We start from the raw sequence: 21,893 nt of genomic DNA, 5'->3' as shown, positions 1-21,893 counted from the left end.
AATGATTGCAGTCGACTACGTTCAGATTTTAAAGTATAGTTTGATAGGAAGCCTTGAAAAATCAACAAACGTAAAAGGGACATTTCCAACAGGATAATGATCTTAAACATACTGCTCATGTGACAAAAATGTGGCTCGACAAAAGTAGGTTTAATATTTTGAAATGGTCACCACAATCTCCTGATTTAAACTTTATAGAGAACCTTTGAGCTCAGCTAAAAAAATCTGTCGCTGTTGTTAATGCTTTAGCACGCAACGTGTAGGAATTGTGGGAAAATATCTTGAAGTGGAGTCAAAACCACAACAATATAGGAAGTTAGTAAAAAGTTACCAAGACGGATCTGTGCCGTAATTGACGCAAGAAGAGGGTATACCAAATATTACTATTTAGTACTTGTAAATTTATAATGTTGATCATATGTAAAAAAAGGAAATGTTTGGTTTTTCTTTGATAAAAAAAAATTGTTCTATTAATTTTTTTTGGTTTTTATTAATTGTACTCTTAAATATAATAATATTTTAGCAGCAATAGTGTTGCAAATTAACTAGTATAAAATGTGAAAAACATGATCTATCGCTAATCACGTACAATTTAATCAATTGTGTGAGTTACTATATAAATATTATAAATATTATGTCCGTGTATATTACGTTGTTGTTAGGGCTCGTACTTAACGTGAAGTAACACTTGTGGAGCTTGGATAAGAATCGAAGTTCCGCAAGAGTTCTTGCACGAATGAAATAAACAAAACAAACACTTAATTATCTTTATAATTTCAGACTTTAAGTAAAGATTGTAAAAAATCAGTCTTAGCTTGCAGTCTTTTTTCCTCTTAAGTACTAATTAATAATTTGTACTAAAAGTGGTGCATTCAAAAACGCATACAAGAAAAGGCCTCAAATATCCGTTATTATGTACATTAATCTGTTTTAGTCCAAGAAAATATTTGCCTGATTTGTCTTTTCACGTTTAAAATAAACACAAAATTTTATGTTTTACACAATTTTTTCCCGTAAAATTATTTACAAATGAATTTGGTCAACTTACCTGTAACGGCTCTGTACATAAGACTAAGGCATTTCATCTACCTATCACTAATATAAACTAATAATAACCTGCAGTGTTAAACACTACGAATTAATAATATACCAAACTGACCACCCCTTGACGACAAAAAAAAAACGTTTATTGCCTCTTAGAGCAAAAAGTAAACAATAATAAAGCGCGAGTATTACAACGTTAGTGGGGGGCCAGTTCTCTTGTCCGTGCACATATGCCCATATTTTAAAAGATTTGAATCCTATTGTTGCCGAAATCTAGGACGTAAATGTGTCCATTCGGGTCTAATGCAATGTCGCTAGGTCGATCGAATTCACCGGGTTCGAATTTGCCAGTGCGGCCTGCTGCCCACATGAAGTCACCGTTGTTATTAAATACCTGGAATGAAACAGCACCAACGTTCATTTCAAGAAGATTTAAAAATGTCGTACCTTTCGCCATCAAAAAGTTCCCAAAGATTTTAGTTTGGAACTTTTAGCGTGAAATATTAAATTCAATCCCAAAAGTTTACCTGAATTCTAGAGTTCTTTGAGTCAGCCACGACAAACCATCCCCTGTCGTCACAGATGATCCCCTGCGGACGATTAAAACAGCCTTCGTCTGTGCCTACTTTACCCAGGTATCGCACCCTTCTAGTGATTCTGTCGATGATGACCACACGATGCATGTTAAAATCTGTGAACATGATGTTTCCCTGAGGGTCAAAGGTGACCCCTCTGGGTGAGTCAAACAGCCGCGGAATATTCATTTCGTCTCCAAATTTGTCGAGAAAGATGCCGTTCCAGCTAAAAAGCTGAATACGGTGATTGCGAGTGTCGGACACCAAGATGTTGCCATGAGTGTCGCAAGCCACGTCCCATGGATACATGAATTGTCCGATGTTGGAGCCTCGCTCCCCGAATGCATACATAAACTCTCCGTGGCAGGTGAATACTTGGACTCTGTGGTTGTCCTTATCCGTCACCACCAGATGGTTCCCGGGGCTGACCGCGACCGCGGCCGGTCGATTGAACTCACCGTACCTAGTGCCCTGGGAGCCAAAATCGAAGAGGAACTTCCCTTCCGGGTCGAAGACCTTTCGAAGTAAGTTAAAGACAACTTTTAACATCGAGGACATGGGGCAAAGTATGAGGATAAATCCAGAAGTACCCGATCTAACATATAGGTGGCGATTTTTTTGTTTAAAATTTACCTACTTTACAGAAACCTAACCTTAAAAAGCTTATGTTTAAAGTTTGAAGATACTACATTGACTTGTATTTGTTTTAGAACCGTTTTTAAAGATTTTGTGAACATAGAAAAAACTGGTCATCGATACGTAATTCAATACTCTCATTTGAAAGGTCTTAGTCTATCCAACATTAAAGCGGAGTTAGATTGTATTCTGGAGGAATTTGATCCTTCATTAACAACTGTAAAATATTAGGTGGCAGAGCTTAAACGCGGTCATACGAGGTGTCAAGACGAACTCCGCGTGGTCAATCCAATGACGTGACCACTCCAGAAATTGTGGTGAAAATCAACAAAAATGCACTAGAAGACCGTTGGCTGAAATTACATGAGTTGTCAGACATTTCAAAAAATACTTTGCATCGCATTGACCGAACAATCGTATATGAGACAGTTGTGGATAAGATAGGTGTAACGATTATTCACAATTGAATAAAAAGAGTGTTTGGCAAAGTTTCACAGTAATAAAACTGATTTTTTACATCGATTCATAACCATGGATGAAACGTGGGTCCATTATTTCGCATCTGAGACGAAAGAGCAGTCAAAATAATGGACTCAAAAGGGAGAATTGCCTCCAAAGAAGGCGAAAACCATTCCATGTGTAGGAAAAGTGAAGGCGTCTGCTTTCTGGGATGCACGTAGGATAACTCTTATTGACTGTCTCCCTGAAGGAAGAACAATAAACAGAGAATATTATACAAATTTACTGCAGCGTTTGAGCGGAAAATTTAGGAAAAAGTGACCACATTTGGCGAAAAAGTCTTGTTTCATCAAGACAATGCATCAGTCCTCACTCCTGTCATCGCGATAACCAAAATCAACCAGCTGGGTTTTAAACTTTTTCCTTACCCAACTTATTCACCAGATTTAGCCCCTTCAGATTATTTTCTATTTTGAAATTTGAAAAAATGGCTCGGTGGAAAGAGATTTGCCAACCGTGAAGTCGATGCCTATTTTGAAACGGCTTCTTACTATAAACAGAGAATAACAGCCATCGCTGAGAATAGTGTATCACTCTCAAAGGAAACTATATTGAAAAATAATGTAAATTTTGCAATTTTGTTTGCCTTTAAATGTTCAGTCAGATACTTCTAGGACTATCTTCGTATGTAGAGTACTAATTCACCTGAATCCTGGAGTTGCTTCTGTCAGCTACTATGATATGGCCCATGGTGTTAATGGTGATTCCCCACGGTCGGCACAATTCTCCTGGACCGTTGCCCGCCTTGCCAATTATGCGTGTGGGTATTTCGCTGTACTTTTTGACGGTAAGGACATTCTCGCAGCCGAAGATTGCACGCGATACACTCCAAGGCAGAGGATTTTGTGCTGCAAACACTTTAAACATTTATGGTGTTATTTTTTCGTTTTTTCGGTCCTTTTCTTGTGGGAAACAAGTGGCGTTTGTGAAAAATCAAAAGAACTGGGTTTTACATTTACATTTTTTAATGCTTTTAAAAGAATTAAAAAAAAAAGAAAGGTGTTGAAAATATTAAGCCTGCGTTTAAAAAAATCACAAATAAAATTGTGTTAAAAAAATTCATTAGACTCCACAAGTTTCTCATTATGTTTACACTTACACCTGCGTGACATATCGAGCTTGGGCTGTTTGAGCAGCATTATCGCCTTTTCCTGCGATGGGATGTTCACACGCAACTGTCCCCACATTGAGACATGCTGCAGTATCTCCTCTGGGGGACCTACGAACACGATGTGTTCGTCCTCGACTGGTTTCAATTCCCCTACAAGTAGATACGTAGAGAAAAAATATTCTTTCATTTAGGATCGAAGTACTCACTGAAACTCTTCGTCTCGTGCACCGTTCTGCTAACCTGGAGATTAGCCGCCGCGTGTTCCCATGAACTAGCGAATCCCTTGGGGTTGGTTAACCTCGCGGCGGCGTCTGCCAGGCTACATTAAACGAAACACATGTTATGCAAGGTGTACTTTTTTCATACGTTTACCATAGCTATTTCCGAAACAATGAGAGTTACAACTTCAGTTAAACAAACATTAGACAAAAGTTGTTCCTTGTAGAACTCATCGCTACGAAGTTACCACATCTTCAGGGGTTTCCTAGATATTTGGAAAAATATCAAAATGGTCGAAAAGTTCAATCCCTCGTATTTCGTTAACTATTTGTCACAGAAAAGAAGTTTAAATTACAAAGATTTACAATTTTTTGCTTTCTACAAAACGACATACCGAGTGTTTTACATACAACTTTTAATAACTAAGTACTTGTTATCAACTTCATCATTTTAAACACGAATTTGGAATTTTTATTTCATATTTCGAAAACGCTTTTTTTTCCTGATAGACCCATATACAATTTACTTATATTTATTAACGTTTCATCCTGAATAATTCGTCATTCAACTATTTTTTATTTACCTTTTTAAGCTACACTAAATACTAGATCACTCTGGAAATTATTTTCTAACAAATTAAACATTTATTTGTCAATTTTTCCAGAATGACCCAGCAAATAGTGTAGTAAATAAAAAATAAATTGATGAACTATTCGGGTTGAAACACTAATAAATATAAATAAATTATGTATAGGTCTATCAGAAATAAAAATTCCAAATTCGTGTTTAAAATGATGAAGTTGATAACAAGTACTTAGTTATTAAAAGCTGTATGTAAAACACTCGGTATGTCGTTTTGTAGAAAGCAAAAAATTGTAAATCTTTGTAATTTAAACTTCTTTTCTGTCACAAATAGTTAACGAAATACGAGGAATTGAGCTTTTGGGCCATTTTTATGTTTTTCCAAATATCTAAAAAATCGCTGATAATGTACCAACTTTGTAACGGTTTCCTTAATGAGCTCCACAAGAGGTGACTTTTATCCAATTTAACCGAAGTTGTAACTCTCACCGTTTTGGGAATGCCAATGGTAGGCACATATAAAGTAAATATAGGACTGTCTATACAATGTTAAAAAAATATGTAAAATTAAAATAAGAGTATAAATTTAATACATTTTTGCTTAGAATATGAATTCGTTGAAACGATATCCCATACTGTTTACTTATTCAATTTTGCTTATGAAAAATACTTATTTTCTTCTACATAAGCAAAGCTTATTAAAAGAAAATAAAAAAAATGAGACCATCTTATTTGTCCAATAATATAATAATATTATACAGGATGTTATTTAAGTACATGGCCAAACTTCAAGAGGTGATTTTTTGAGTGATCCTAAGACGAAAAATTTATATAAACATAGGTCCGTTAATGCTTCGTTTTTAAGATACAAGGTGTCAATTTTTTTTTTAAATCGTTTTCTCCTAAAAATCTTAATAATCCTTTATCCGATTTTGTTGAAATTTGGCAGCCTTATTTATGATTATTTTCATTTATGCGCCACTGACTTTTTAAAAAATTTTATATATCTATCGTATTAAGCAATTAAAACTATAACTTTCTTCTCTCTTGAGTTGTTTTCACAAAAAATTATTTTTTGAAAAAGTTTGACACTATATGTTAAAAATTAAACATTACCGGACATATGTTCATATAAACTATTCGTCTTAGAATCACCCCTTGAATTTTAGCCATGTACTTAACTAACGCCTTGTATAAGTCCACTTATTGTTTTTTGTCTTGAAACGCCACCTTTGCACATACTTGTTTATTTTTTGTTTTTTTAATTCAGTACCGTTTTTAAATCCATATATCCCACTTAATAATTTTGCCAGTTCATAATGCCCCGTGGAAATTTATTAACTCTTGAAAAAAGGGACAAATACAAATTTCACATGAATTGAAGTGGTCAGAAAGAAAAATTTATGTAATAGTAAGCCGTTCAAAAACATGGATTTGCAATTTTCTTAGCAGAGATTCTAAACACTACCAAAAGAAAAAAAGCAGGCTCCCAAGCAAACTGTCGCAGCGAGTTGAAAGAGCAGTTTTAAGAAAAGTTACCTAAGAAAATAAGTAATAAATGGAAATTATATCTGAACTTCAGTTAAACGTATGTAAACAAACAATTTGTACTGTTTTAAAGCGCTCCCACTTTATAACTTAAAAAAAAAGCAAAGAAAACCACCCCTTACTGAGCCCTACAAAAATGCGAGTGGCTTTTGCAAAACGAGCCATGTCTTGGTCAAATGAATAGTTTTCAGTCGTTTTTTCAGATGAAAAAAGCTCAATTTTGACAGACAGATGATTGAGCTTACTACTAGCACAATTTAAGAAGAGGAAAACAATTCTTTTTCCAACGTCGACATGGTGGAGACTCAGTTATGACTTCAGCAGGGTTTTGTTTCAATAGTCCCACCAATATCGCTTTTCTATCGGGTCAAATGAACCCCCACAATTATGTATCTTTCCTCAAACACATCACAATCTTTTACTCATTAGTGACTTTCCGACAGGGTCTAATTACGTTTTCCAACAGGATAATGCCCTAATTTGCATGGCTTGTATAACGAAACGATGGTTTTTCGACCATAACATCAATAAGATGGAGTGACTCGTGAAGAGTCCAGGTTCAAACGCAATGGAAAATTTATGGAGATATTTAGCCAGCAAGGTTTACAACTAGGGACAGCGTGAGTTGACAAGCATTGAGAACCTGAAGGAAAAAATTGCTGAAGAGTAGCATGGCATTCTTCCTGAAATTTTCCAAAGATTAATCGAAAGTATGAGGAATCGAGTATTTAACGTCATACTTATGAAAGAGAAACCATTTCATGTTGAAGGTATTTTGACTCAATTTATAGGGTGTTATATTTTTGAACAGGATTTTTTCATTTTGCCGTTTTAAAAATATTTGGAATAACATGGAAAATATGGAAGAACTGTCAAATTAATACTTTGAATAAAACAAATGCGAATTTCACGGATTACTACGCCTAATTGCAGCATTCACTACCTTGCCATTTTATCATATCTTTAAATCAATCAGAAAGAACATGGTCAGATGTTTTTGCAAATATTTCTTAAACTATTGTTCCTAATCAAAAAAATTGGAGATAAAAATTAATAAAAGACATAAGGGATTAAATGAAATTAATGAACGAAATCTAAAAATTTCATAAAAAAAGTTTTGATGTAAAATATTGAGAGCGGCCACGAAAAAAGTACCGCCCTATAGGGTATTTTAAATAATTGTTATTCCAGTTTGTTCATAATACTAAAATAATTGTTACTACCAATTTTGAGTTAATTATAAATAATATAAAAAACATAAATATAAAAAATGATCTTTACAAATAACAGAAATTAATGAAAATCGAAAAAAATGGAACTTCAACACCTTGTATCTCAAAAATGCAAGGAATTTAGGTCATGCCTTTATATGAAGTTTTTACTTTAAAATAAGCTTAAAATTCACCAATTTTATTTTTTACCATCCATTAAGAAAGACCCGGCATATTTTATAGCAAAATGTCGCGAAACATGTGAATAATGGTAACAAATTTTGTCATATTTGTGAGGAGGCGATATCCAGTAAACAAAAGTGTTTTGTATCGCCTACAATAAAGCTTATTATTACTACTTTAACGATAAAATAAAACACCAGGAGAAAAGCTGGGTTCCACATTTCTGCTGCAATCCTTGAGCTACAGGGTTGAGGAATTGGTTGAGTGGCAAAAAACATCATTTCGTTTCACAGTATCAATGCAATCACGAAAATTGACGAACCACATAACTGATTGTTATTTCAACTTGACACCTCATATATTTGAAAAAGGCAAGGGTGTTTCTAGAAAAAAAGAGGACTACCATAGTATATGCAAATATACCATCGAGTATTCGTCCTTGAAACGATTTTCGTCTTGTAGCAAAAAAACTTCTTAGGAAATAAGAGGAGTGACAATTCTGTTGAATTTGTCGAAAACATGGTATCATCATGCCAAGAACTGGTTTGAAAAATGTCTCTGAAAATCCATTTTTTATACTGTCATTTAGATTTCTTTACTGACAATTATGGGGCATTTAATGACGAACATGGGGAGCGCTTCCATAAGTACACCACAATAATGGGAAAACGATATCAGGGCTAGTGGAACGTTTCGATGTTGGCGGACTATTGCTGGATTGCTTATCGAGATGTGCCAAAAGCAGTATACAAAAAGACAGCAAAAAAACTAACGGCGCAATTTTGCAAATGAGTAGAAGAACGTATGAGACCTATTAATTTTTGCATAAAAATAGGATTTTTATTTTCTACAAAACTGAAACTAATTTTGAAATATTATTTTCATTTTCAGCATGTGTAAATTGATAAAAAAAGCTACTTTGCGTGAAGCATACTTTTTTAAAATCACAATTTATAGACCAGTGTTATAAAATAACCCAAAATCTATGAATTATGCGTTTATATTTGTTGTTTTCAAATTCATTCAAATAAATTATATTTGTTAAAAATTCGTTCTGTTGATTTTAAGAAAAAAATTAGAGGTGCTCCTATAATACTAAGGTGCGTCCTTTTTGGACCTTAGTATTCGTATACATTACAGTATTCTTATCGCAAAGCTGGCCAAAAGTGGAAAATCCCAATCTTAGTGCAAGGAACCGCAGCTGGCTCATGTACCCCCTTTACTAATTCCCACATCTGCTCCGCTTCCTATGAAATAATGACAAGACAAAAAACAAAAGTTTAAACTTAAGTGTCATCGAAATATCACGTTGTCGAGATCTTTCAATGTTTTTTTCAAAATTTATCTTTTTAGTTTAAAAAACATTCTACTGTTTCCATATACAGTAGAACCCCGGTTATCTGAAGTAACGTGGAGGGGGGTAACTGAAAACTCGGATAATCCGGATTTATTTTTTATTCATATAAAAAATAAACACCAACACGAATTATTAACCTTTTTAACATGTAAATAAGTATATTATAGTGAAATAGGTATCTATGTGCTCCTATTTCACATTGCATTTTCTTTTTCTTGTTGCAATGTTTCTCCATCTATTAAAAAGAAGCAAATCCGCTGGAAATGTCTCTGGTTGTTGTTCGATATACTTCAAAGCTTTTTCAAAGAAGCAAAACTTTCTTGATGAAAAATCTTAGTGGGAGGCTATTCATCCACCACTTCGTCATCGTCATCGTTATCTAATTTTTCCGTTTTCTAAAGGCATTCGCTATTTCTTCAATATTTATTTCTTCTTCTAAATCATCTGCTGTAACCCATTCAACAACATATTGTCTTGTTACATTTTCGCAACCTTTTAATTTTTGCATTAATTCAAATAAACTTTTCTTCTTCTTCTGTCTCGCTATCAAAGTTTGAACAAGACATTTCTTCACAGCTTCTCAATTTCAAAGCTAATTCATTTAGTGGAATATCATCTTCACTGTCATTATAGTCCTCAAAATCAATAACTTTTGACCAAGATTTTTGAAAATTGGTACCACACACAGAATCCCAAGTTTGACTTACCTAGTAAATAACATTTTTCAGTGTATTCTTTCTCATTCCACTGATAATATCGTTTTTTCCTATATGTTCTAACAGATGTTCAAGATATAAACACCTATAATTTTTTTTAATGTTTTTGGGGATGCCTTGATCATTGATTGCGTTATGCTGGTTACATTTGGAAGAAAAACTTTTACAACAATTTCGCCCACGTAAAGTCCTTCTCCAGGGTGAGAGGGGGCATTATCCATTAACAAAATTGCTTTAATAGGAAGACGGTTTCTATTCAAAAATTTAGTCACAAATGGCACAAACTCTTTTTTAAACCAGTCGCATCCATCCATGAGCTCTTCTGACTTTTAATACACTGGTAGGTTTTTGGGTGAAATGTCTTTTAAAGCTCTTGGATGTGCAGACTTGCCGATTACCATCAGGGATTTTGTGCTTCTCAGGTACATTGGAGCATGCCATTATAGATCATCTTTCCTTATTTCGTTTGTGCCCATGAGCTGATTTTTCCTGTCGATATGCCAATATTTTTGATAGAAACATTTTATAATTCAGATCCCAGTTTCACGGTTGTAAATTTGATCACAGGTGTATCCACACATCTTCATTTTACTTTTTAAAATCATGCTTAAATTTCTCAATTGACGACACATCAGCAGAAAGTTTTCCTCCACATACAGTCAGTTGTACACCGCATCGCTTTTTCCAGCAACCAGGCCATCCACAACTGGGGGTAAACTGATCTATCTTCGGGAATTATAATTAATTAATCATTATTTTTTTGTTATAAAATTGGACCTGATAGAGGCACACCTTTTGATCTTTGCTGGTTAAACCATATGAATAAAGCTTTGTTAATCTTTTCATAGTCGTCAGTTTTCATAGATTTTCTTCCTAAGCATGAAGAGGCTTGATTTATACACCACTTTTCTATATTTGTGCGGTTTCTTTTTAAATCTCCCAACTGTTACCTCACCTACTCTGTAATCTCGTGCAACAACTTTGTCCCTCCTGCTTCAATTGTTTTGATGTCTTTTAATTTTGCTTCAATAGGAACAACAATTCTTTTATGCTTGCTTTGTTCCATTATAATACGACAAACGAAAATTCAAACAAAGCACTTCGTATTACACTTAACTACCAGAACTTCAACCAAATAATGTGAGTATACTTCTCCATGGTAAATCGTAATAACGCACTGCATTCACACAAATTTACATGCTAAAAGAGTCCAAAAACATAAATAGGGAAACCCTTCACACGAGCCAAGGGGTTTCCCCGACGACCCCGACGATTTTAAATGGAAGTATGTATATACTACATACATATCTATTTTAGAAGCTCGGTTAATATGAAGCATATACGCGTGTACTTCGTATAATCAAGGTCTTAGATTCTGACAATTAAATTGGCTCGATTAATCCAGAGCTTGGACAATCACAACTCGGTTAATCGGGGTTCTACTGTACCGACTGTCTCATAAAAAACTGGCGAAGCTATAACTTAATTATTTATCAACGGATTAATGAAGTAAAAACCGAATAAAATGATATTATTCAGACTACTATATACCGTCAAGATTAATTTTTTTTAACTCAACTTCTGCTTTAGATGTCAACTTCAGAATTTTAAATAGAACTCCGAATTTTTTTAACATGTTTGATGGAAAATATTTTTCTGAATTAGATGATATACGACAAGATAATGTTGAAACAATTTTTAATTGAAAAAGAATTAAAAAATTTGAATGCCACAAAAGTGTTGAAAATGAATATTGCTATTTTTGTTTACGGCACAGTACTTTTAACATTAACTTGTCATACGTGATCAAATTTAAAAAATCCTTTCTATCAAAAATATTTAAAAAAATACAGTTTTTTATGAAACAACCGATATGTATAAAAGCGACCCTGTATATGAATATTTCAAAACATTTTAAGTTTTTCATATATTTGGTCAATTTTTTTCACAAATCTTCCTCGGTATAGTCATGATGCAAAACTTACTGGGTATATGTCCTGCGAACATTCTCCATTTGTAAAGACGTATTTGAGAGCTTTACTTGGCGAATCTGTTCCACCTTCTGAAGCAAGTCGTCTTCTTTCTTCTCGAAGACCTCAATCATTCGCCCAAACAGGTTTTTGATGTCCATGGACGCCTGATACGTGCTATACTCTATCTCGTTGTACCTGTGGTGTAGATCATATGTGATACGGGTCAAGTGGGCGTTCAAGTTTTGTATCTCGTTAAGTAGTCCCTGGGAGCACTGGTTCAGTGCTTTTCGGTTGAGGGAAAAAAACGTAAATCGATGGTCTAAAACAATACGAAATATTTAGGACTTTATAATTTTAGACATTAGAATTTTATCATACTTATTCTATACTTGCCTTCCACAGTTTTTGGTATCATTTAGTAGACATAATAAGAGAGACTTTTTAATCAATTTACCAATAAATTTTTTTAAACGATTTATTTATGAGATATTTGATTGCTACCAGTAGTTTTTCATGTTTGTCATAATATTTATGTTATCTGTTGTAAGTCACTACAACAGATGGTATACATGTCATAATGGTCCTATTCCATGGCCTCTTCGGCCACCCGGTCTGACGCTCTTCGATTTGTATTTATAGGATCTTATAAAAAGCATGACATACACTAACGAAATACGTGATTTTGTAATCGTGTTGAAGCAGTTGTGACAATTCGAAAATGCAACTTTTATTATGGTATCTTCCGTTCAATCAGCTTTTTTGAGGTGGTTAAAGAGTTCTTAAAAATAATATTACAAGACTTCAAACACCTTATACAGAACAGATTCACATCTGTAAATTATTTTATATTCACTTACCTTCATGCGTCTCAACGCAAGCCGGGCAAAGGAACACGAAGCACTGGGTACAAGTATATATGAACTCTGCATGGTGGTGTTGACAGACGGTCAACTCCGAAGATGAGAAATCACTGGTGGCGTCTCCAGCGCTATTGGGATGCGGGATATGAGCTGGTTCCCTAGTGGCCTCTTTCACAGGATCCAACTCGTAGGGCGAGACCATGTGCGACTCTATCGCCGAAGCCACCTGAGCAGCAGCGAAAATGTTCTTAAATATGTTAGAGTCGGTGCTGGACGTAAGCGGACTCGTCATGGACTCTGAAAAAGAACCGAAATAGCTGCTCTCTGGAAGAGATATATCATCGGTGGATAGTGAGACAGTCTCAGTTGATCCTCCACCCTCACTGCCCGAGCGCCTTTCAGCTCCTACGGCTCGCGAAGTTGAAGGCTGTACCCTCGTTTGAAAGTGATTGACCGTTCTTCCATTGTCCCCTGATGTCGGACGGACATAGGCATTGCTGGGTCCTTGTTCATGTTGGGCTCTTGAGGCGCCAAATCGCAAGTTATTGCTGGGCGACACTCTTTCGGCCAATGCATCAAAATGGTAGATCGTGTGAAAACTGGTTTCTCGTACTCTTGAGTGCTGATTAATGCACCTTTCGCACAGAAATATTCTGCAGTCATAACATATCGCACTTGCTTTGTTAATTTGTTGGCAACCGGAGCAATTCTGGAAAGATCTCCCCCCGATTGTAGACGAGGTGACGACTTGAAAATGCACTAGAAAAACTTACCACCAAAAAGCCCTCAAGGAAGGAAGGATCAAAGGAGCCCGACAATGGAGACCGTTGCGAATTGGGCCTTGCGTTCCAAACAAAACTCGATGGCCTGTTATAGAGCCCAATCACATTGGGCAAGAACACACGAGAATTGGCATTGAGGTTATTGTTAAAAGAAGGACCAACTGTTGACAATGAAAAAACAAATAAGTGAATAAATAAATGTGTTTTATGCATTTGAGGCGAATTATTCATTCTTCCCTCGTTCGTTTTTTAGAAGAATAACACCTCAACGAAGAGGCACAACGAGGCATCATTGCAAATAAAAGCAGAAATGAACGAAGAAAAAAAAAACTTCAAGTTTAGATAAAAAAATCTTACATGTTAAAGGCCTCGCTTCTCTGAGGTCTTCATTGTTGAGGACGTTCCCTTGAGCCAGAATATTGCCATTTCCACTATTTGGCATGCTTGATGCCATTCTGTATCAGCACTAATAAGGCAGTAGGAAGAATAATAATCGATGTGAGGGATTAGACGCTTGTTGTCAGCAAAACCGTTGTTCTTCCCTAATGGTTAACCTAGAAAATACGATCGGCAATTAATAGGGTTACAATAAAACTTGGGCCAAACGAATAAAACTGGATCGAGAAGAGTCGTTAAAAAAGAGGTTTAGTTATATTTCAAAAACCATTCGTCAAACTTTCAACAAATTTAAATGATTGAACAATCATGAAGAACCGTTCCTTTAAGTTTTAACTCAAAAATGAACTAAATTCTGACGTTAAACTAGAAATTTAAGCAAAAAACTTGATTTAAATACGGAAATTAATTAAATTCGAAGTTGAAACTCTTAGAAGTAGAAAAACCAAATATTAGTAACCATTCTACTTCATAGTAAGCGAGCGAAGCGTAGTGCCGCAATATTCGAAATATACCACTGCTTTTTATCTATTATGAAAATTTAGTTTACAAAAAGATCTATCAATAATTAGACTATATTGTAAAAATCAATGGCGTATGAGGAAACTTTGAAAAAATAACCACAAACCAGAAAAATATTGAAAACTCGTTGCTCTTTATCTGAAAGATACGTAGAAACTCCAGAAAGGAAAATACGCCACTGCCTTTATAGGCTATGAGAGTTTAAGCTTTATGAATATATTTGTTAATTTTAAGGCGAATTGTTACAATTATTCCCGTATCAAGAAGTTTTGAAAAAAGCACCACAAACCAGAGAAATATTGAGGGCTCATTCCTCTTCATCTGAAAGATACGTAACAACTCGGGGAAGAAAAGAACGCCACTGCCTTTGTAGACTATGATGCTTTATAACGTTTTATAAAAATATATGTTCATTTTAAAGCGAACTGTTAAAATTAATGGCGTATCGAGAAAATTTGAAAAAACAATTATAAACCAGAAACTTATAGAAGGTCCATTGCTCTGCATCTAAAAGATAGGTAACAACTCTGGGAAGAGAAGAACGCCACTACCTTTATAAATTATGGAGGTTTGTAGTTTTATGAATATATTTGCAAATTTTAAGGCAAACTGTAAAAACCAATGGCCTATCAGAAAGTTTTGAGAAAATAATCGCAAACCAGGGATATACCGAGGGCTCATTACTCTTCATCCGAAACATACGTAACAACTCGGGGAAAGACAGAACGCCACAACCTTTATAGACTATGGAGGTTTGTAGTTTTTTAATTTATCTGTTGATTTTAAGGTAAACTATAAAATACAATCGCGTATCAAGAAATTTTGAAAAAATAACCACAAGTCAAAAATACAGGGTGTCCGGATACTCCGTGTACAACGCTCTATCAGATATAGTACAACTCATAATAAGTCGATTTAACTAGACTTGCCTTAGTACAAAAGTTGATAATAACAGAGCTACAGGGTGCCAAAGGTGAAAAAGGAAATCAGATTTTCTTTAATATCTTTTGATTTCTTCAAATTTTACGAAATTTTGTATCCGGGGCTGTTTTGGGATGAAAAATTCAAATTTGTAAACGATTTTGATGTATCTTCTAGAGGGTGCCACAAGCGACCATTAGGACACTTTTAAACCGTCAAAACTTTTTTCTGCCACAGTGTATGTCAATTTCGAGTAGAAAAATCTTTTACCCTTTTTTCTGCTTAAAAAAGGTATACTTGTTAAATGTCGCTAAAGCCAATTGTTTAAAAGATATTTGCAATTTTTAATTCAAAGCATTTTATTACAAAAATTTCATGGCAAATGCTCAAAATGCGCACCATTTTATTTGTATTGTAACTTAGGTTTTTTGTTGTTTCTATGAAGACGTTTAAGTAAACAAATGAAAACAACATTGCACGTCTTAGTTCCTTTTTGACGTTATTAGAGTACTGAAGTTTTATTAAGTCAATAACTATCGCTTTTTCACAATAAATACTTACACCTATAGTGAGCAAGTTGACATGCTATTGGTTTATGGATTTTACAATAAAAACGGCCGGGAAAGTGCTCGAGTTTACCACGAAAAATGTCCAAATCGTCGAACACCCAATCATCAAACGTTTGCAAATACTGAAAGACGACTCCGTGAAAATGGAAGTTTTTAACCGAAAAGAATCGACGGGGGTCGAATCCGGACAACTGGGACAATAGATAATGAAGAAGCTATTTTAAATAGAGTCGAAGAAGATCCGAGAATTAGTACCAGACGTTTACAAGACAACTTAATTGTTCCCAAAAATACAATTCACGAAGTTTTGAAAGAACAATTATTATACCCTTTCCATATCCAAAAAGTACAAGATCTTTTACCGATCGATCTTGGAAGTCGTTTAGCTTTTTTTCATTTTATTCAAAATCAGCAGGTCCATAATCCGAACTTCAGTAAAAAAATTTTCTTCACCGATGAAGTTTGCTTTACTAGATCCGGCATAACTAACTTTCACAATGAACATGTTTATAGCAATGAAAATCCGCACGCCCTCAAAGTAGTTCGTCATCAACATACATTCAAAGTTAATGTATGGACCGGAATAATGGGTAATATTATTCTCGGGTTTGTGATGCCAAATCGATTAAATGGACAAAGTTATTTGCACTTTCTTCAAGAAACTTTACCGGACTTGTTGGAGAACATACCATTATTAATTCGTGATGGCATGTGGTTCATGCAAGATGGGGCGCCTCCACATTATTATACCCTCAACGTTAGACAATATTTAAATAATGCATTTCCTGGGAGATTGATTGGAAGGGGAAATGATGCTCCAGTACAATAGCCTCCACGATCTCCAGATTTGATGCCATGTGACTTATTTTTGTGGGGTTTTTTGAAATCAAAAGTTTATTCGACATCAATTGATCATATTCAAGAGTTACATAATAGAATTTTCAATGCAGTTAACGATGTGAGAAATAGGCCAGAAATTATGCAGAGAATGCACTTTAATTTTTTGAAAAGAATTAATTTGTGTATGCAAGAAAATGGTGCGTGTTTTGACCATTTGCTATGAAATTTTTGTAATAAAATGCTTTGAATTAAAAATTGCATCTATTAATAAAATTACAAATATCTTTTAAATAGTTGACTTTAGCGACATTTAACGATTTTTAAGCAGAAAAGGTAGGGTAAAAGATTTTTCTACTCGAACTACATACATTGTGGCAGAAAAAAGTTTTGACGGTTTAAAAGTGTTTTAGTGGTCGTTTGTGGCGCTCTTTAGAAGATACATCAAAATTGTTTACAAATTTGAATTTTTCATCCCAAAAAATCCTCAGATACAAAATTTCGTGAAATTAGTTTGAAGAAGTCAAAAGGTATTAAATAAAATCTGATTTCCTTTTTCAACTTTGACACCCTGTAGCTCCGTTATTATCAACTTTTGTACTAAGGCAAGTCTAGTTAAATCGACTTATTATGAGTTTTACTATATCTGATAGAGTGTTGTACACGGAGTATCCGGACACCCTGTATATCAAAAGTTCATTGCTCTATATCTAAAAGATAGGTAACAACTCTAGACAGGGAAGAACGCCACCAGCTTTATAAATTATGAAGGTTTGTAGTTTTTTGAATTTGTCTGTTGATTTTTAGGTGAACTCTAAAAGTCAATAGCGTATCAAGAAATTTTGAAAAAATAACCACAAATCAAAAATATATCGATAGTTCATTGCTCTATATCTAAAAGATAGGTAACAATTCTGGGAAGAGAAAAACTCCACTACCTTTATAAGCTATAAGAGTTTGTAGTTTTATGAATATATCTGCTAATTTTAAGGCGAACTGTAAAAATTAATGGTGCATCAGAAAATTTTGAGAAAATAACCGTAAACCAGGGAAATACCGAGGGCCCATTACTCTTCATCTGAAAGATGCATAATAAATCAGGGAAGGGAAAAATGTCATTGCTTTTATAAACTAAGAAGGTTTATAGAGTTTCATGAAAATATCTGTTTTAGTCTATTTCAAAATGTTTAGCAGCACACAGCAATAAACACAATTTTATGTTAATAGGGTGAGCCGCCAATTTTGCAAACACAAGGGAGAGTTTTCATTGTAAACAGGGCATTCTCGCAATTTAAGGTCGTACTCATCCTGGACCGTCAAGAAACACAATAGGTCATAAAAATTCAACAATAGTAGTGCGGGTGGAATTTAGTTCAAATAGCGGAGTTTAAAGTGAAAAGTTTGAAAGTTAATAAAAAACGTTTTTATAAGTTTTCTGTAATATTTATATAACCATAAATATTGAACATTTTTGGGAGGACTATGGTTTATTGAGGTTTTATGACTCTCGACCCTTAGTTGTGCTGCGAAACATTTTGAAATAGACTAGAATTTTAAGGCTAACTGTAAAAATCAATGGAATATCAGAAACTTTTCAAAAAACAACCATAAATCAGAGAAACATTGAGGGCTCATTCCTCTTTATCTGGAAGATACGCAACAATCTGGAGAAATGACGAGCACCACTGTTTTTTATAGAATATGAAAATTTATAAAATTTTATGAGACCTATTTATTTTAAGGTAAATTTAAAATCAATGGCATAATAAAAAGCTTTGAAAAAATAACCACAAACTAGGGAAATGCCAAGGAACCATTGGTCCTTATGTGAAAGGTACGTAACAACACGGGGAAAAGAAGAACGCCAGTGTCTATACATATAATTCAAAAATCAATCACGAACCTTAAGGTGATTCTACATGATAAAATAAGGGTATAGCTTAATATAATTTTTTTCGAAATGTCTTGGATTTTTAAGTTACAGTCTGTCAAATTTAAATTTTTTATGTTTATTTTTTTAAATTATTTGCTTGCGTAAAATCCAACATGATTATTGTTTGGAGCATAGACTAAGTTGATTGGGCTCTCTTCATTTACGATAACGGATAATAAAGGAGTGCCAAACTATTAAGGAAACACCGGTTATTTTTCATCGTGTTAGGCAATATTTTGAAGAGTATTATGAGAAATGTATTGAAGAAAATGGGGGCCATTTTGAGAATCTTTTTTAGTTTGCTTAGTAATGTTTTGTTAAATTAATGAATTTTTTTTGTTTAACTTAAAATAATGGTATTTAGAAAGATGAAAAATTAACTTGAGATATAATTTTTAAAAACAATTTACATCTAAACGGTAAGATTTTGTGAGTTAAAATGAAAAGTACCTTTTTAAAGGAATTGCATATGTCTTTTGGAAAACTTGATAAAAATGAGTATAACTATCAAAGCTCAAAAATTATGCCAGAAAAACAATTTTCAATATAGATAAAGTGTCCTTTAGCGGCATACGATCGAATTAAATTATTACTAAAATAATGAAGTGCAATCGACTTAATCTATGCCCCAAACATTAGGCATATCGGATTTTGTGTAAGCAAATAATTTTAAAAAATTAACACAAAAAATTTTAATTCGACAGACTGTAACTCGAAAACCCAAGATATTTCGAAAAAAAATTATATGAAGCTCTATCATTATTTTAACATGTATAATCACCTCCTTAATTTTCGTAATCGATTTTTGAATCATCCTGTATAGGCTATGAGGGTTTATACAGTTTGTAAACTATGAAAGTTTGCAGTTTTATGAATATATCTGTTATTTTTAAGGTCAACTGTAAAAATCAATGGACTATCAGAAAATTTTGAGAAAATATTTGTAAATTAGAGAAACATCAAGGGTTTATTACTCTATATCTGAAAGATATACAGGGTAACCCGGATAAGGATGCACTCTACAGGGATTTCATAACTCATAAGAGATAGAGAGAAGGTCAAATTAGAGAAAAGTTGCGCCTTTCTATGTCCTGCAAAATCATATTTTCAAATTTGAAAAATTCCGAATGGATCCGAAGTTATTTGAGAAAAACCGATTTTTAGTGATTTCTTTTTTACTGTTTTCTGATTTTATTTCAAAAGATATGTTAAAATAAATTTAACATTCTCATAGCCCCTTTTTCTCCTCTACAAAATAGCGTTTTTAGATTTTCGATCCGACGTTTCGTTTCTTAGAAACCATCATCAACTTCTTTTTTTTAAATAATCAACAAATTTTATTTTACGCTTAATAAATTCTTTTTTTTTCTGAATCCAACGATATATCACACTTATGATTTATTAAACGATTTAGTCTAAAAAATCTCATTCTCCCTTTTCCGACATAACATAACTTTTATTTGACATCATGGATGGCTTAGACAAATATTTGTTTCGACTTGTCGCCTAGTTACAGTGAATACTTGTCAATTTTATTAGGTATTATAAATAGGTATATTTCATAGTATTGAATTTCTGGTACAATTTTCGTGAAGTAAAATTTAAAGTGATGAAAAATTATTCCAATGAAGAGAAATTTAATATGCTTTGCTGTTATATTGAAAATCATAAAAATCGTGGCCAAGCCGAGATGCAATATTTTAAAAAATATTCCGAACGACGTCAACCCAATCGGTCGATTTTTAAGCGGTTAATTACCAATTTAAAAGAATATGGTTCATTTAATAAGCCAGTATTGCATCGCCAAAAAAAAATTAAATCTGAACAGGAAATTACTGTTTTACTTGTGGTAGAAGAAAATGAAAACGTAAGTCTTCGAAGTATCGAAAATACCACGCTATTCCTAAAACAGTAGCACAGAGGATTCTTCGTAAGCAAAAATACCACTCTTATAAGTAGGTATCACATTTCTCAAAGTTTTGCTTCCTGGGGACTTCGAGCGCAGAAGAACCTTTTGCAAATGGTTTACTAGACAGTGTTATGAAGATCATCAATTTCCTTATCAGATTTTATGAACCGACGAGAGTTATTTTTCAAACAATGACATCTTTTGGGCAACGAAGAATGAAAAACGGACTCAAACATCCAGATATCAACAGCGCTTTGGATTTAATGTGTGGTGTGGTATTTTAGGAACACGAGTTATTGGACCCATAATTTATGAAGATGCTCTAAATTCTGAAAGGTATGGACAATTTTTAAGAAACCAAATTGAAGATATTCTGGACGACCTTCTTCCTTTAGCAGTAACTGGGAATATGTGGTTTCAACAAGATGAAGCTCCTACACATAACTCTAGACAAAGTATTGAATATTTAAGAGGCTGCTTTCAAAACAATTTAATTGCTACTAAGGGTCCCATAAACTGGCCACCGCGATCTCCTTATATTACACCAATGGACTTGTTCGTTTGGGGATTCCTTAAAAATGAAATTTACTGGAGAATCTTTCAAAATATTGATGAATTGAAGGTTGCAGTTCGATTTGCAATAAGAAAGATTACTCCAGATATTTTAAATAGTATTATGGAAGAAATTGTTAACCGCTGTTATTTATGCTTGGAAAATAAGGGTGGAATATTTGAATATAAAAAATAATTTAAAACATGTTTCTGTGTTTATTTTCTTGTTTACTAAGTGACAGTTCTAAACAAATGATTGTCTAAGCCACCCATAATGTCGAATAAAAGTTACGTTATGTCGAAAAAGGGAGAATGAGATTTTTTAGACTAAATCGTTTAATAAATCATAAGAGTGATATATCGTTGGATTCAGAAAAAAAAATAGAATTTATTGAGTGTAAAATTAAATTTGTTGACTATTTAAAAAAACGAAGTTGATGGTGGTTTCTAAGAAACGAAACGTCGGATTGAAAATCTAAAAACGCCATTTTGTAGAGAAAAAGTGGCTATGAGAATGTCAAATTTATTTTAACATATCTTTTGAAATAAAATCAGAAAATAGTAAAAAAGAAATCGCGAAAAATTGGTTTTTCTCAAATAACTTCGGATCCATTCGGAATTTTTCAAATTTGAAATTATGATTTTGCAGAACATAGAAAAGCATAACTTTTCTCTAATTTAACCTTCTCTCTATCTCGTATTGTTTACGAGATCCCTGTAGAGTGCATCCTTATCCGGAAACCCTGTACAGGGTGTTTATTAATGATTGCGAAAAATTTTAATCACGGATTCTACATAGAAAAATAATGCAAGTTTGCTATATAAATCATATTTCGAAAGTGCTTCATTGAAGAAATACAGGTTGTTGAAATTTAATTTAAAAAATGGAAATTTACAAATTTCTTCAAAACGAATGTAGATATTTTAATAACATTTTG

General features: G+C 33.6%; 1 protein-coding gene across 1 annotated transcript; it reads right to left on the bottom strand.

Moving 5' to 3' along the window:
• Positions 1-580: 580 nt before the first annotated feature.
• On the bottom strand, positions 581-13,770 carry LOC136418453 (E3 ubiquitin-protein ligase TRIM71-like). Its single transcript, XM_066404520.1, has 9 exons — positions 13,674-13,770; positions 13,308-13,477; positions 12,532-13,243; positions 11,687-11,993; positions 4,092-4,204; positions 3,874-4,035; positions 3,420-3,631; positions 1,572-2,135; positions 581-1,438 (listed from the first exon to the last, which is right to left on the bottom strand). The coding sequence occupies exons 1-9, from the start codon at positions 13,768-13,770 to the stop codon at positions 1,286-1,288; spliced, it is 2,490 nt and encodes an 829-aa protein (XP_066260617.1). The 3' UTR covers positions 581-1,285.
• Between the last annotated feature and the right edge of the window lie 8,123 nt (positions 13,771-21,893).

The sequence above is a fragment of the Euwallacea similis genome, chromosome 35 (assembly GCF_039881205.1).
Source record: "Euwallacea similis isolate ESF13 chromosome 35, ESF131.1, whole genome shotgun sequence".
Taxonomy (NCBI): Eukaryota; Metazoa; Arthropoda; class Insecta; order Coleoptera; family Curculionidae; genus Euwallacea; species Euwallacea similis.
This window is presented reverse-complemented; position numbering and strand designations above follow the sequence as displayed.